General features: G+C 52.4%; 1 protein-coding gene across 1 annotated transcript in view; it reads left to right on the top strand.

The window, feature by feature from the left end:
• The window catches only part of MYO15A (myosin XVA), a 51,920-nt gene that overhangs the window by 6,168 nt on the left and 29,306 nt on the right, over nucleotides 1–16,446 (top strand). Inside the window, 22 exon segments of the mRNA XM_011359072.2 lie at nucleotides 59–122; nucleotides 887–996; nucleotides 1,350–1,424; nucleotides 1,660–1,750; nucleotides 5,240–5,245; nucleotides 5,640–5,743; nucleotides 5,851–5,914; nucleotides 6,887–7,000; nucleotides 7,524–7,685; nucleotides 8,566–8,679; nucleotides 9,257–9,315; nucleotides 9,401–9,524; nucleotides 10,535–10,630; nucleotides 11,074–11,205; nucleotides 12,007–12,132; nucleotides 12,866–12,943; nucleotides 13,721–13,869; nucleotides 13,974–14,019; nucleotides 14,207–14,331; nucleotides 14,804–14,921; nucleotides 15,260–15,435; nucleotides 15,945–16,029. Coding sequence (XP_011357374.1) covers nucleotides 59–122; nucleotides 887–996; nucleotides 1,350–1,424; nucleotides 1,660–1,750; nucleotides 5,240–5,245; nucleotides 5,640–5,743; nucleotides 5,851–5,914; nucleotides 6,887–7,000; nucleotides 7,524–7,685; nucleotides 8,566–8,679; nucleotides 9,257–9,315; nucleotides 9,401–9,524; nucleotides 10,535–10,630; nucleotides 11,074–11,205; nucleotides 12,007–12,132; nucleotides 12,866–12,943; nucleotides 13,721–13,869; nucleotides 13,974–14,019; nucleotides 14,207–14,331; nucleotides 14,804–14,921; nucleotides 15,260–15,435; nucleotides 15,945–16,029 — 2,218 coding nt within the window.

The raw sequence follows: 16,446 nt of genomic DNA, 5'->3' as shown, positions 1-16,446 counted from the left end.
CCAAGGCCCTGCACTGAGGGAAAGAGTGCCCTGACTGTCTATCTCCCTGTCCTCCCAGAGACCTCCAGGAGGCCACCGTGCTGTCCAACCTCAAGGCCAGATTTGAACGGAACCTTATCTATGTGAGTCCTGGGGCTGGCTTTGCCCTGGGCTCAGGTCTGGCAGGCAGCTGCCTCCTGGGGCCCTGGTGGGAGGCATATACTTCTGCTGGGTCCCAGACTTGTGACCTCTGGTTTCAATTCTGGGGTTTCTATTATATAAGCATAACCTACTGGAGCTTGGAGCTCTGAAAGCCAAGGTTCTAAACATAGAGTCTTAGAGTGGTGGGTGCCAGGGCAGAGGCCTAGAGACAGGAACTCAATGGATAAAGCTTCTGGAGTCCTAGACTCCGTTGACCTGGATACTAGGAGTGGGGAGGCCAAGGGGAGGAAGGGAGCTGCTGGCCCCAGAATGACAGAACAAAGGCCCAGAACCACAGTGGGGGTGGCGAGGTCACACAGAAGGGCCCTGGCCACCTCAATCCCCTGTAATCCCGACCCTTCCCCACCCAAGGCAGTAGAGATTTGACCTCACACTGAGGCAGAAGCTTCTGAAGCCTGGCCCTATGAATAAATGAAATAGGCAGCAGCTGACACAGCCATATTTGCAGAATCATGGCTGTGGGGCTTTGCTCACTCCAAATTCCTCTAAGCCTGAGCCTGGTACAGTACCTGAAATAGCAGATGACCCATCAAGCTGTCAGAGGGCCCAAGGTTTGAACATTGAGGCCAAGCAGCCACACATCTGTCCCCATGGAAACAGAGATCCAGGCTGGGGGAGCAAGGGAAGGAGGGACACACAGGGCTGCAAGGAGCCACAGGCACTGAGACCACTGTCTGTCCAGCAGACATATATCGGTAGCATCTTGGTGTCGGTGAACCCATACCGAATGTTTGGAATCTATGGGCCGGAGCAGGTGCAGCAGTACAGTGGGCGGGCCCTGGGAGAGAATCCCCCGTGAGTGTCTCCGGGCTTGGGGAGGGAACTGTCCTGGCTCTCCTGGGTCCCTGTCTGAGCTTGGTGAGCCCCTGGCTGCCCCTCAGCCATGAATCAGGGCTGATGGTGGGCAGCTCACCTGCTCAGCCCAACAGCGTTTCCCCAAGCCTGGCCACAGCCCCTACTGGGTTGTAGGCCACTGTGGCTCAGACCACGGTGGGGGGCATTGCAAGGAATGTTTCCCCAAGGGTAGGGGATGGAGCAGATTGGCTGCTTAGCTGGACACAGATGCCTCTGCCTGTACCCTGGGAGGTTTGGATGCACAAAGACAGGCTTCTGCCCCAGTGCCTTCCTCCCATGGCCTGTTTCTCCAGGCATCTCTTTGCAATTGCAAATCTCGCCTTCGCCAAAATGCTTGATGCCAAACAGAACCAGTGCATAATCATCAGGTGAGCAGCACGTCAGGCTGGGGACCTTTGTGCATGTTGTGGGGAGATATGGAGGGGGACCTCAGGCAAGAGGTTTGCATCAGGATAGACCTGCTGGGGAACCTGGGGAAGTCACTCGGCATCTCTGGGCCAGCCTGCCTGCCTGCCCGTGTCCTCTTACATCATGGCTGGTTTGGGGGAGCCCAGAAGAGGCAGTTAACTGGTTGAAGCTCACTTTGTCCCTTTGCCTGGTCAGTGGAGAGAGCGGCTCTGGAAAAACTGAGGCCACAAAGTTGATCTTACGTTACCTGGCCACCATGAACCAGAAACGGGGCATCATGCAGCAGGTGAGTCTGTTCCCAGAGCCCTCAGCTGAATGCTCCTTGTGTTCCCCAAGAAGTAAGACTTCTTGGCGCCACTTGGAGAATGGGGAGGCTGAGCCCAAGGTTGCACTGAGAGGGCACTTAGGATGCAGGGCTGTCGCTGCCACCCCTCCCAGGGAGCGTCTGCAGGGTTCCTTCCTCCCTGTATCTGTGCAGCTCTGGGTTTTAGCACTCCTGGGTCTGGCCCAAGTAGAGGCCACAGGAGGCAAGAGGAGTCACTCCACTTCCCTTACCTTTCTGATTATGGCTCCTGGTCCATAGTCAAAGAGGCAGGACAGGCCCGAATATGGGGGAGGTTTGTGTGGGTGGGGGTCAGTAGATGCTGGGCACTGAGGAGGCCTGGCCAGGGTCCGCAGGATCTGAGGTCTGCTGAGAGTGCAAGTCCTCCGAACCTGAGACTGTTCAAGGTTTCCCGAGGACCTACTGTGTGCTGGGACTGTGCTAGGCTCTGGGGAGGCCGACAGCAGCAATGCAGACTGAGCAATGTTCCAAGCACCATGGGAATTTCATTGTAGTGGAGAAGACAGAAAGAAAAATAATACACAAGTAAATTATGTATATGTGAAAGGGTGATAGGCTGTGGAGAAAAAAAGCAGGGAGTCGGATAGAGAGTGTTGGAGTGTGGTAGTCAGCGTAGGCCCTACTGAGAACTGAGGGACTGGGCTGAGGATGTCTTGGGGAAGAGCAGACAGATAGAAGGAAGAGCCAGTGCAAAGGTCCTGGGGTACAAACAGGTTAAGTGTGTCAGGGGGATAGCAGAGTGGCAGCGTGGAGTCTAGATGAGGGAAAATGGTGGCTCAGGCCAAGGAGGTGGACCCCAGTGCAGTTCAAAGGACAGCCATCAACTTGCTAAGAGACCAGATAGGGTTGTAAGAGAAGAGGGTAGTCCAAGGGCAACAGCCTGTTGCCCAGGAGATCAGCCTGAGCCACAGGCAGCATGGAGGAACTGTCATCAGCTGGGCGAGCAGGGCTGCAGAGAGAAGACAGCAGTGCCCTTAAGTTGTCTGCTGGGCATCAACACAGAGATGGTGGAGAGGCAGTGAATGCACCATGAGCCTGGAACTCAGGGAAGGCGAGGCTGGAGGAAAAGGCCCACCAGATCAGAAACTGACTCTCAGACTCCCTGCCCTAGGTCCACAAGCTCAGCAGGTGATCTTGAGGGCATCAGGTGGGGCTACTCAGCTCTCAGTGAGGAGTGGGTCGACCCAGGCTTTGCAGTCAGGAGGTTTGCATTGTGGCAGGTCCCTTCTGATGCCTGCCAGCCCCTCCCATCAACCTGGGTCTCCTGGAGGCCAACCAGACCATCCCTCTGCTCCAGGCAGGGTTTTCAAAACCTCGAAGTTAGATATCTGCAAGGACTGACTAGGTAGGCAGGCAAATGTGTGCATGGAGTCCCTCCTGTGTGGGGGTGATTTCAGTTATGTCACTCTAGAGCTTCGCAGCAGTCTGGGGCAGGTATGTTGGTGTCCATTCACAGATGAGGAAATTGAGGCCTGGGAGGGAGATTACTTACCCAGTGTCTCAAAGTGAGGGGGTGGAGGACTTTGAGTTTGAAGTTCACGGCAGACCGCTGTCTTAGCAGGAGTCAGGGAGGAGGGTCAGAGCTGTGGGACACAGCAGGTTTGTGAGTTTCTGTGCCAGGCACACAGTAGGTGTGATGATATGTGTGCCATCTGGGACAACTGTGAGCTCATTTCCTAACTGCTGCTCCTCCCTTCTTATGTAATCGGACAGGCCAGATCCAGGGTCTTAAACAATGCCCCTTGTCTTGGCTCCACCCTCCCCCATGTATGAGCATCGTACTCATCAGTCTCCCATTGGTCAGCAAGATGGTGCCACTAAACCAGAACCCATACCTCCCAGCATGCCAGAAAAAGTCTCAGGGCTCCCTGTTGTTAGACTGCTGTCCTCGCTGGACCAAGTTATGCTTGACTAGTTAAGGCCTGGGCCACAGGGCTGGAATGTGATTAGGATACTCCAGGGTAGAGGATTGGCTAGATGCTGTGCACCCCAAACCACTGGCACCACCTTACCTGGGGGCTGACCTGATGGCCCCACAGGGCCAGATGTTCATCTACATGGTTCACCTGTCCTTGCCCCTGGCTTCTGGCTGTGTGCTCCAGCCCCATGGTGGGCACTAGGAGCAGAGAAGCTGCTGACCTGCCCTCAGGTGCCCTCAAGAAACTCCCAAACTAAGGGATAGTACAGGCCACAGCCCAGGCAGACCCTGACTCATGGAGCAGCCTCAGGCTACACAGTAGGTGTGATGATATGTGTGCCATATATGTAGGTGTGATGATATGTGTGCCAACTCCTCTCTGGGCCTCAGTCTACTCCTCTGTACAATGGGCCTATATTTCTTGGATCAAACAGGACTGTGGGAGTGACCAGATGGAGGAAACTGGCACTGTCTCCAAGGTAACAGATATTATTTCTGCAGAGACCAGGCTTCCTCTGCTTCTCCCCTAAGAATTTATCCTGAGGAAATGAGTCAGCGAGGGAGAACACACAACTATGCACATGCTTGTCACAATATTGTGCTCTCTCTATCTTACAGACACTGGCATCCAGAGATAAGATATTACCTTATCTTTCCAAGTCTGAATCTCCTAATCTGTAAAACAGCTATATTAGTGCCTGCTTCATAAGATTGACTATGATTTAATTAAGTTCATTGTAGGTGCTTAATAAATGGGAGCTATTATTAGCTATGTATGCCCTGTGTATCTCTGCTCTCATAAAATACTATTCCTCCTTTCATTCATTTAGCAGATATCTGTTGAGAGCCTCGTGTACACTAGGTACTATGTAGATGCTGGGGACCCAGAGGTGTGCAAACAGATTCCTGCCTATATGGGCTGACTCTAGTAGAGAGAGACAAGATACAAAGAAACGAATTTGCCAATGGTGCTGAGGGCTGCAGAGGGAAAGAATTCTGGTGCTCAGAGGTTGCTGAGGGCACAGTCAGAAGGGCCGTGGTGCTGGGCAGAGTGACGAAGGGGAGATAAGAAGATGAGGCCAGCAGGGGCTGGGCTGCGCAGGCCCTTAGAAGTCATTGTGAGGACTTGTCTTTGAGCCCGAGTGAGGTGGTAGAATGTGACCTATGCAAGTTTTCAAAGGACCCCTGGAGGGAGCATAGTAGAATCAAGAGCCTAGATGGTAGCTGTGGGGGTGAAGAGGACATCCCCAGAACCTTTTGGCAGGTAGACTCAGCAGACTCTCACATCTGGCACCTCACTGCAGTCCCCAAGCCTAAACACCTGGGGTCTCTGAGGCTCATGGCTTTACTCTCACCTGGTGGCTCTCCTGCCCACTACAAGGGCCCAAAGAGGTCAGCCATTCCCTCCATGGTCTGAAGCCTCTGGTGTTGTTGGGGGAAAGGTGGTCAGTCCTATAGGTGACCTGCTTCTGTTCTTGTCCCTCTCTCCTTCTCCCTCCTGGCTGCTCCTGAAGATAAAGGTATTTGGAGTATGTGTGCATGCATGCATGCGTGTGTGTGTGTGCATGTTTAAACCCCTGTGAGATGCATGCATGGGTGTGCATACTCATGTATGATGGCAGCATGGGCAGGAAGCAGTATTTAAAGGCCTGTCCTGGCCAGGGGCTGCCTTGTGAAAGGCTGGAGCTGGCTGAGGGGTAGCTGGGGTCTGCGTGTAAGAGTTGAACAGCATGAGGTGGAAGCATTGGGGGACACTAGGGAGACCCCAGGGTTCTATAGGGAGCCCACCTCTGGTTGCCCTTCACAAAGGGAGTTCTTGGGGAGGTCTGTGTCTGCGAAATCCTGCGGTGGCCCTAGCCATGTCCCCCACTCTAGGCCCCCAGAACAAGTTCCACATCTTCTTTTGGGGTCCAGATCCTGGAGGCAACACCCCTCTTGGAGTCCTTCGGTAACGCCAAAACCGTCAGGAATGACAACTCCAGCCGCTTCGGAAAGTTTGTGGAGATCTTTCTGGAAGGGTGAGTGGGACAGTGGAGGAGCCTCCAAAGGCCTTGCAACATACTCTGTGTCCTGGCACAGCCCCTCAGAGCTGCCCAGGTGAGCTGACTGTGCTCCCTCGCCCCAGGGGCATGATCTCTGGTGCCATAACCTCCCAGTACCTGCTTGAGAAGTCCAGGATTGTGTTTCAGGTGAGCAAGGCCTCCTAGGCCCTTGTGTGTTGGTTGGGACATGGGGTAGGGTCAGGGTGTGTGTGTGTGTGTGTGCACGCACACGTGCTTACATGTGTGCACTCATAGAGCCTGGCACCTGGAAGGGCTGGGTATGTGTTGAATTAATGAACAAATATGTGTGTGTGTGTATGCATGTGACTGAGTCTTCTACCCAACTCCCAACCCCCGCCTTACAACTACGTTGTCTCAGCCCTGTTCCTGATGCACACTGGGTATGATCCTGCCTCAGGGCCTTTGTGCCTACTATTCCTTCTACCTGGAGCACTCTTCCCCTACATACCTGCATGGCCAAACCCTTCACCTCCTCTTGGTCTTCCCTGAAATGTCACTCGTGCAGGGAAGCTATCCCATTTAAAAATGCAGCCCCCTCTGCCCCACACCAGAACTCCCCATCCCCTTCACTGCTTTATTTCTCTCCAGAGCACATCTCATTACTTGACCTATTTCATATTTTAACCAGTGATTTGCTGAGTGTCTGTCTCCCCAGCTAGCAGGTGGGCTTCTGTCTGCCTTGTTCGCTACTGTGTCCTGAGTGCCTAGAACAGGGCCAGGCCCACAGTGGGTACTCAGCCACTCTGGCTGAATGAGCCATCAGGAGGCCTTTGTGTACATGTCTGCTCTATGGATACACATGTATGTAGGTATGTGTAGCCAGTACACATGCGAGAATGGCCACTTTTCTCTGATTTCTCCAAAAATAATTAAATTCTTCCCAGAGCCTCCTCCCCACCACCATATCAGGGCTTCTCCACCCCCACCCCTACTCCTAGCTAGTGCTCACTGGAAGCTCACTCGGCACAGAGGTGCCCAGTCTTTCCTGCAGGCCCGTGTGTGTATTTATATTTATGGCTATACCTGGGTCTGTATGTGTGTCTCGGGGTCACCTAGGTGGGCGCTTCCCTTCTCTGCACCCATCTACCTGCTCTGCAGGCCAAAAATGAAAGGAACTACCACATCTTCTATGAGCTGTTGGCTGGACTGTCTGCCCAGCTCCGGCAGGCCTTCAGCCTTCAGGAGGCCGAGACCTACTACTACCTGAACCAGGTGAGCACCAACGGGCATCTGAGGGTCCTTAGCCCTGGTAACCTTACCTCATCACCCCAGTGGGATGAGAGAGCCAAGTTGTGGTGTTGTGATGGCCAGTGAAGATGATGGAGGGTTGGGAGGGCAAGTTTGGATTTAAGGTGTCTCATGACAGCAAGCAGACAGGCATCTTTGGGGTCCAAAGCCAGGGTAAGGGAGGCCTACCTGACTCTTCATTTTTCTGGAGTCTAGAACAGAACTAAGCAGCCTAGAGCTACTACACTTCTCCTCTAGTGCCTCAGTTTCCTCATCTGTAAAGCGGAGACAGCACAGTACCACTTTCCAGGGGTGTGGTGAGGATTAGAGGAAGGAAATGTATATGAAGCACTATCACAATACCTACCCAGAGCTTCCGAGCCCACGGGAACGGAATGAGAGCTGAGTGGACAACTCAGGACACACTGCCGGTCGGGGCAGAGCCGATGCCTCGAGGGGTTCCAGCACACCCCTAGGTTCCCTGACCCCTGGCCCTGCTGTTGCCCAGGGTGGGAATTGTGAGATCTCGGGGAAGAGTGATGCAGACAACTTCCGCCGGCTCCTGGCTGCCATGGAGGTGCTGGGCTTCAGCGGGGAGGACCAGGACAGCATCTTCCGCATCCTGGCCTCCATCCTACATCTGGGCAATGTCTACTTTGAAAAGTATGAGGTAAGAGAATGCCACAGCCTGCCATGGGGCCCTGGTATCCTTGGCACACAGGCACCTTTTCAGAGGCCTAGGAACCATCTGCATTTGCCTTTCAGGTCACACCAAGCACATATCATTAGTTCTCCCCTCACGCCAGCTTTGGGATTGTTCATCCTTTTGTTATTGATGTATGAGAGATCTTTATGTATGTTAAGGAAATCAGCTCTTTGTTTCTGACATGAATTGCAAATATGTTTCCTGGTTTATTATTTATATTTTAACTTTTTTTACAGGTTTTTTGGTGTTTGGGTTTTTTTTTTTGTTTTGGGCACACAGATTTTTTAAGTCATTTTCAGGCATTTATTTATCAATCTTCTCTTGTATAAATTTTAGATTTTTTATGATTTTTTTAGAGAGAACTATTTCTCTAAAATTATAACAGCCTTCTCCCATAATATTTTCAAGAACTTTTATGGTTTTTGTGTGTGTGTTTTGTTTTTTTTTTATAACATTTAAGTCTTTGGTTAAAAACAACCAAAGGAATTCATTTTCGTAGATGTGAGCTAAGGATCCAGTTTCTTTTTGTCCAGGCAATTGCTTAATTATGCTAATCCTACCCCTTGAGACATACATATTCATCATGTACTAAATTTTAAGGTACATTTGTATCTAATTCCATACTTTTTATTGTGCTTTATTAATCTATTTATATGTACTATGTGTCTATCATCGTACTGCTTTAATTATTGCAACTTTATAATGTATTTTACCATCTCATTGGGCTCCCTGCATTCCTATTTCAGAATTTGCTTGGTCCTTCTAGCTTGTTTATGTTTTTTTATATGAACTTTAAAATCAACTTATCTAGCTCAAAACACACTTCTGTTGGTATTTTGCATAGACGGACGCACAAGAGGTGGCCTCAGTGGTGAGTGCCCGAGAGATCCAGGCTGTGGCAGAGCTTCTTCAGATCTCCCCTGAGGGCCTACAGAAGGCCATCACCTTCAAAGTGACTGTGAGTCTCTGGGCACTGGGGATTCTATCAAAGCCTCTTGCAAACACCCACACAGAACTTCATTGTGCCCCATCCTGTGGGGGCCATCTTTCCCTCTTCCCTCTTCTCCTGTCCCATTCATCTGTATTGGGCCCAGAGGGGAGTAACCTCAGACCCCAAAGGCATTAGGTACCCAATCTCCAGGCTGTTTCTTCTGCCTGGAATGCTCTTCCCCTTTCATACATATCCCTCTTTCAAGACCTAACACAGGTATCCCCACCTCCACAAAGATGTCCCTGATCCCTAGCAGGATCAATACCTCCTCTGGCCTCCCATGAACCCTGGCTCTTTCTCCCTTCCCAGGGCTGATCTCACTGTGTTGTGTCTGCTTATGCTTCTGTCTCTCCCTTTAGACCAGCAGCCTTCACCCTCACCAGTATAACCAGGCAGAAGGGGGGACAAGGATGACCTATTCCACCCCTGGCCAACTATATGCCTAAGACCATTTCCCTTTCCCACACACACACCTCAATCCTCTGGGGTCTTCCTGGAGGCGGTGGCCCATCTTCTGTCACTCAGAGGCCACGTCCTTCCCCAGGAGACAATGCGAGAGAAGATCTTCACCCCTCTGACTGTGGAAAGCGCTGTGGATGCCAGGTGAGTCCATACTCCTCCCTGCCTGAGCCTCCAGATGCTTAGCGCCCCGCTGTGTCCACTAATCTCAACACCATCTCTTCTTCAGGGATGCCATTGCCAAGGTCTTGTATGCACTGCTGTTCAGCTGGCTCATCACCAGGGTCAATGCCCTGGTGTCTCCACATCAGGACACGCTGTCTATCGCCATCTTGGACATCTATGGCTTCGAGGTGGGACTTTGTGTGTGTGTGAGGGGCATAAGGCTTCATCTCTCGCATTTCTGTGCCTATAGCACAACCATTATCAGGGCCCCCTTCCCTTATTAGTTTCTCCCTTGTCTTCTACCATTTTCTTCGCTCACCCACAGGCATTATCTGAGGCCTCTGGGTGCCAGACTCTGTGTTGGGCAACACGAGGGACCCTGGAAAGGACCAGACCTGGGACCTTCTCTTGGGGAGGTTCCAGGAGGGACTGGGTGGAGATGGGAGACAGAAATTAACAAACACATATGGTCAGAGCCATAACAGAGGCAACCTGGAGCTGGAGGAGCCTAGAGAAAACCCTTAGCTGGGTAAGGATCAGGGAAGGCTTCTTAGAAGATCAGAAGACATCCCTGAGCTAATTCCTTAAGAATCAGTAAAGGTGGAGGGAACAGCATATGCAAAGGATGGGCATGGTGTCTGGGGAGCTGGAAGTCATTTGTGGGGGTGAGGAGGTGTAACTGTGTTGAGTGCATGATGGGGGAAATGGTGAGAGACAAAGCAAGATCATTATAATAAAAGTGATAGCTAATACTCACATGGCATGTATTATGTACCAGGTACTGTTCTAAGCAATTTGTTTATTAATCCACTTAATCTTTATAACCACCTTATGAGGTGATATTGTCATTATCCCTGTTTTACAGATGGGGAAACTGAGGCACAGAGTGGTTGTCAAAGGTCACATGGTTAAAAAGATTGGAACCCTGGCAGAAGGTTCCAGAACGTGGGCCTTTAACCATTACCTAAGCTGCCTCTCATTGGGACCTAGACTGTCAGACTCTCACCTGCGCATAACAGGAGCCATAGAGGCTTCTGAGCAGAGGATCTGTGGTCCAGGCTCCAGCTTTCTGAAGCTGTGGCCATGGAAGGCAGGGAGGGCACTGAGCCTGGATGTGGGGGATGAGTAAGGCCTGGGAGGGGCCAGATGGGCTGCTGCCAAGGAGGGGCCAGGCCCAGCCTCACCACCTGCCTGACAGGACCTGAGCTTCAACAGCTTCGAGCAGCTGTGCATCAACTATGCAAACGAGAACCTTCAGTACCTTTTCAACAAGATCATCTTCCAGGAAGAACAGGTGTGCAGGGCCTCCCTTAGCACTCTCATCCCCCTCCCACTGGCCAATGGGCCTCCTTGGTGACAGACAGGATATGCTGGTTCTTTAAGGGCAATTCAGAGGTTGTCAGTAGAAATAGAGGGAAAGGCATTGTAAGGTGGGGACCAGAACATGTGAGGGCCTCTGTTCTGGAGGGGAAGGTGCTAGGGCGCTGAGCCCAGAGAAGAGCTCAGCACCCTAGCACCTTTTGGGGGATCCTTCTCACCCTCTGAGGGCTGTCCCAGGTGGAGGGAGGAACAGAGCCCAAAAATGGTTCATGTTGCCCTGCTGGGGACTGAGTTTCCTATGCTAGGAGATGTGCAAACAAGTGTCCCTGGCCTAGTTTCTTCAGATGGATTCAGCCAGGGAGGCAGGGTGTGTGGGACCTGGGCAGGGCTAGGAGGCTGAGCCCATGCTGCCTGCAGGAGGAATATACCCGTGAACAAATCAACTGGAGGGAGATCACATTCGCTGACAATCAGCCCTGTATCAACCTCATCTCACTGAAGCCCTATGGCATCCTACGCATCCTCGATGACCAGTGTTGCTTTCCTCAGGTGAGCCATGGGCACTGTGTGAGCCTGGACAGGTTGCTCAAAATCTCTGAGCCTCGTGTCCTCATTAAGCCTGGGTCTTGCATTCCTCTTTGCTCTGGCCTGGGAATGGGGACTTAGTATACCCAACCTGCCATTCATAACCTGGGATAATTGAGGTTGAATAAGGGACTGCAGGTGTCCAGATGAGGAGCTACACCAGCTGGGAAGTCATAGAAGGCTTTCTGGAGAAGGTGACCTTGGGGTTGGGCCTCAAATTCTGACTGGAAAACACAAGGGTGGGATGGATACTCTAGGCAGTGGGACTAGAACAGCGGTCCCCAACCTTTTTGGCACCAGTACTGGTTCTCCTACGAGAATCTAATGCCTGATGATCTGAGGTGGAGCTGAGGCAGTGATGCTAGTGCTGGGGAGTGGCTGCAAATACAGATGAAGCTTCGCTTGCTCACCCGCCACTCACCTCCAGCTATGCGTCCGAGTTCCTAACAGGTCACGGACTGGTACTGGTCTGTGGCCTGGGGATTGGGGACCCCTGGACTAGAGAGTGCAAAAGCAGCTGGGCTGGAGGGGAGGCAGCTGGGAGCTAATCAGACACACCTGTCTGCAGGGGTCCACTTAGGTCTCCCCGCCCAGGGCAATGGGCAACAAGGGGAAGCTGTGACTTGTTCCTTCTTCCCAGTGCTTGCTGGGGACCATTAGGGCTGGAGTGTTTGCTACTAGATCAGGAACAGGGTGCCCAGGTACCCTGCCCACCCACTGACCCCCGCCTGCCCTGCCCACCCACTGACTCCTATCTGCCCCCAGGCCACAGACCACACATTTCTGCAAAAGTGCCATTACCACCACAGCACCAACCCACTCTACTCCAAACCCAAGATGCCACTGCCTGAGTTCACCATCAAGCACTATGCAGGCAAAGTCACCTACCAGGTGAGACCCAAGACAGCCCGCACGGCCTCTGTGGTGCCACAGTTCCCGGGTGTTGGAGGCATAGAGGCATGACAGGGTGTCCGAACATTCTCACCTGGTTCCAGCTCTGGCTTTGTCGATCCTTAGCTGTGTAACCTTGGGCAAAGCGCTTTACCTTCTGATCCCCAGTTTTCTCATTTGAAAAACGGGGTTAATGATAGTGCCCATCTCATGGGTGAATGTGAGAAGTCTAGCACTGGGATGGATTTGACAGAGTAGCTATTACCAGTAGTGATAATCACTGTGATCACTCTTATCATATTATCTCAGGCACATTCCTACCTTGGAGTTGTTTCAGGCCAGGATTCGAAGCCTCTCCCCATTTGGGCCTCATTTTCCTCATCTGCAGCGTGGGTCCCAGACAGTATCCTCCACTGAGGATGGGGCCAGGACCCAGACTGAGCATGTGAAGTGGCTAGTGCCTCCTTCCCCTGGGAGTGGGGAGGATAGTGGGGGCAGGAGGAGAGGGGAACAAAGCAGGGGAAATGTCCAGTTCCTCTTAGGACAGAGTGGGAGACAGCGGCCTGGCTGGGCAGGGCCAGGGTTACCCATGGGATGTAGGGTGGAAGGGAAGAAGAGGGGTGCAGACTGGCTGGTGTACACAGAGGTGGATTAGCCTTCTACACTGTCCCCCAGACGGCATGGGGTTGGGGTGGGGTCCAGCTTTAGCTGCGCTGCCATTCCCCCTTTCCAGGTGCACAAGTTCTTGGACAAGAACCACGACCAGGTACGCCAGGATGTGCTGGAACTATTTGTTCGGAGCCGGACACGGGTGAGCAAGCATCACCTCCTGCTGCTCTGGCCCTGCCCCAGAGCACCCAGCTCACCATCAGGCCACTCTCCCCATCTCAGAAATGGGGAGGTACCCTAGCCTAATCTTTCCTCTTGTTCACCTCAGTCCTAACCAGGCCCTGACCCCATCCCAACCCTAACCCCATACCCACCCAGCCTTGCTTTGCTCTGTGCTTTCTCCAGTTCCTGGCCCCACCTCTAAAGGGCCATGCCCCTGGCTGGCCACACTGGGTTGCCCTGTCTATCCCCTGGACCATCCTGGCCACACCCACACCCACCCCATCCTCTGGCTGAGCTGTTCTCCCATTCTGCCCCTATATTCTCAGCCACCCACCCCCTACTCTGGGTCTCCGTTTCCTCCCAGGGAAAACGGGCACCCTCCTCCTGAGGTCATTGCCAAAATTCATGACGTGTGTAACAGGCCACCTTGGGCCCAGACACACAGTCAATGCCTGTATGTCTCCCAGACTGAAGAAAAAAGTCATTCCAAAAACAGGACAGGTTCCTTGGAAGGTGCTGAATGCCCTGACTTGAGATAAATGCAAGCCAGGAGGACAGTGGCCTCGCAGAGAGGGCAGAGGTCCAGTTGGTTAGTTTTCTGGTCCTTCAGATCTGGAGACTTGATTCCTTTTGTTCTCTCCCTTTTTCTCTCTCTCTCTTTCTGTTTCTCTCCTTGTTTCTGTCTCTCGGCCCCTATCTTTCCCTGTCCCTTGGTGCCTTGACCACTACCTTGGGCCTGCTGCCCACCACTGCCCAGGTGGTGGCACATCTCTTCTCCAGCCATGCTCCGCAGGCTGCCCCTCAACGCCTAGGCAAGAGCAGCTCTGTCACCCGGCTCTACAAGGCACACACAGTAGCAGCTAAGTTCCAGCAGTCGCTCCTAGATCTGGTGGAAAAGATGGAGAGGTGGGTGTGGCAGGTGGATGGGACCGAGCCTTACCTCTGACACTCAGGGATAAGCACCTTTCTTCTCTGGGGCCTCACACTGCCTTTCTTCTACCTCTGCCCAGATGTAACCCCTTGTTTGTGCGCTGCCTGAAGCCCAATCACAAGAAGGTACATGATGGCTGAGATCCCTGGGAGAACCAAATGCTCTTCCTCATGCTGTATGACCTTGGGCAGTTGGCTTTGCCTCTCTGGACTTCCATCAGCCCAGCCCACCATGAGGACTATTTGCTGTTGTAGTGCCCTTTGCATGTGGGTGGGACAATGTGGAGACTCCCTATCTGGGCCCTCCCTACAGGAGCCAGGCCTCTTTGAGCCAGAGGTGGTAATGGCACAGTTACGCTATTCGGGGGTGCTGGAAACTGTGCGGATTCGCAAGGAGGGCTTTCCAGTGCGGCTGCCTTTCCAGATGTTCATCGACAGGTACCTCAGTCAGAATGATTCCTGAGCTCCACAGACCCCTACCCAGCCCATCAGGATCCCAGGAACATACAAGCCGGGCAGGAAAGGGTTTGCTATTCAGTTGCCCAGGTTGTACACTACACAAGACCACCACATGCTAGCTGTTATATGGCAGATATATTTATTGTTTTGTATTTTTCCATAGTTTTCTTATGTATTGATTCCAAAGAGGAATAATTTTAAAAGTTATTATGATGTTTCCAGCAGATGACAGTAAGGTGTCTTATTCTACTGAAATTATTATTTTTACAATTTTCTGACTCTGAGAAGTAGTCTTGAGGATGGAGTGCCTGTTTCTTATTAGAAGACACTGAGTAGAGCCACTGCTGGGACCTAGGCCTCCCGGAGACAGGGGATAGAGGTGGTCACTCTGTGATCTAGTGGGCAACTGGGGTAGGTCCCATAGCCCCAGGCTGAGTTTGGGCCCCTGCAGGTACCGCTGTCTAGTGGCCCTCAAGCGCAACGTGCCAGCCAGTGGGGACATGTGTGTGTCGGTGCTGAGCCGCCTATGCACAGTCATGCCAAATATGTACCGCGTTGGCGTCAGCAAGGTGAGTCTCACTCCACACTCAGCCCCCGTAGGCCCCAAGTTGAAGGACTCCAGAACTGGAGCCTGTGGAATCAAAAATTCCCAAGCTAGAGTTTACTGTCCCAGAAGCAGTCCAGTTGAGCGTGGTAAATGGAATGCTAATCCCGCCTCCAGACCTTTGTTCAGGCAGTTCCCATTGCCTAATTCACCTTCATCCTTTCTTCCAAAACCCAGCCCATCCTCCACTCAGCTCCAGCAGGCTGCCCTATCTATTCTGTCTCCATGGATTCTGGAGAGGGAGGAGTCCCCAGGCCAGTCACCTGGCCCTTACTTGCCTCATTACTTATCTTCTATCCTCAGCTGTTCCTTAAAGAACACCTACATCAGCTCCTGGAGAGCATGCGGGAGCACGTCCTGAATCTGGCAGCCCTCACTCTGCAGCGCTGCCTTCGTGGCTTCTTCATCCAGCGGCGTTTCCGCTCCCTGCGCCGCAAGATCATCCTGCTGCAAAGTCGGGCCCGAGGCTACCTGGCCAGGTGCAGCCCAGATAGGCAGGACTCCCTGGATCCCTATGGCTAAGCTTGGGAGAGGTCTTGCCTGAACTTGAGTAGTAAGCTCCCTGATCCTTAAGGAACACAAGCTGAGAGTAGAGGCCTCTGCAGGAAGGATGATAAGATTCCTTGTGTCTCTGCTTTTGGAAGCCCTTCTGTCCCGCCTCCTGTCCCTTGTGACTGGTGGGTGGGAATCCAGCCAGCCAAGAGGGACCCCACCCTGCCTTTCAAGGACCCCAGGACTCTAGCCTGTTGGGAAATCCATGGTACGGGCAGTTTAATCCAGGCTCTGCCACTTAATTTGCTAAGTGACTTTAGCCAAATCCTTGCCCTCCTCTGACCTACAATTTCCCTTTGTGCCAAAGGGTCCCAGAGTAAAGTGTGGGTACTGGCACCCAGACCAGGTTGGCATGGGCATCTCTGCCCCTTGTTCACTCGTGATCCCAACCATTAAACTCCCCTACCAAGGAACTCCTTTTCTCCCCACCCCACAGGCAACGGTATCATCAGATGAGGAGGAGTCTGGTGAAGTTTCGGTCCCTGGTGCACACATACGTGAGCCACCGGCGTCACCTCAAGGTGCAGGCCTCCCCCTCCCACTTCTAGGAGTCAAGCCTACCCTGTCTGGGTCCAGGGAGCAGCAGAGATGGGGAAGAGACACTTAGCCCCTAGGAGGAGACTGTCTTGGGTTTGAATCCCTGCTCTGCCACTCACTAGCTGTGTAATCTCAGCCCCTCTCTAGTCCTGCTTCTCCCATCCTCTCCTTGGAGTTGTGGAGAGGGTTAAATAAATTTTGCACGTAAAGGGTTTGTCCTGGTGCTGGGTTCACAGTGGGATCTTAAGTTATTGGGTGTGATTAGAATTTGGCGAGTAGACCAACACTGGATATGATTTTGCTCTTACTTTGATATTAGTCTTGACTCATTGTTATGTAAACCAGAACCAGAAAGACAAATGTAATACCTAAAGCATCAGAAGAGTTTGTGGCTTTTACTA

Source organism: Pteropus vampyrus, unplaced genomic scaffold, assembly GCF_000151845.1.
Source record: "Pteropus vampyrus isolate Shadow unplaced genomic scaffold, Pvam_2.0 Scaffold44, whole genome shotgun sequence".
NCBI lineage: Eukaryota > Metazoa > Chordata > Mammalia > Chiroptera > Pteropodidae > Pteropus > Pteropus vampyrus.
This window is presented reverse-complemented; position numbering and strand designations above follow the sequence as displayed.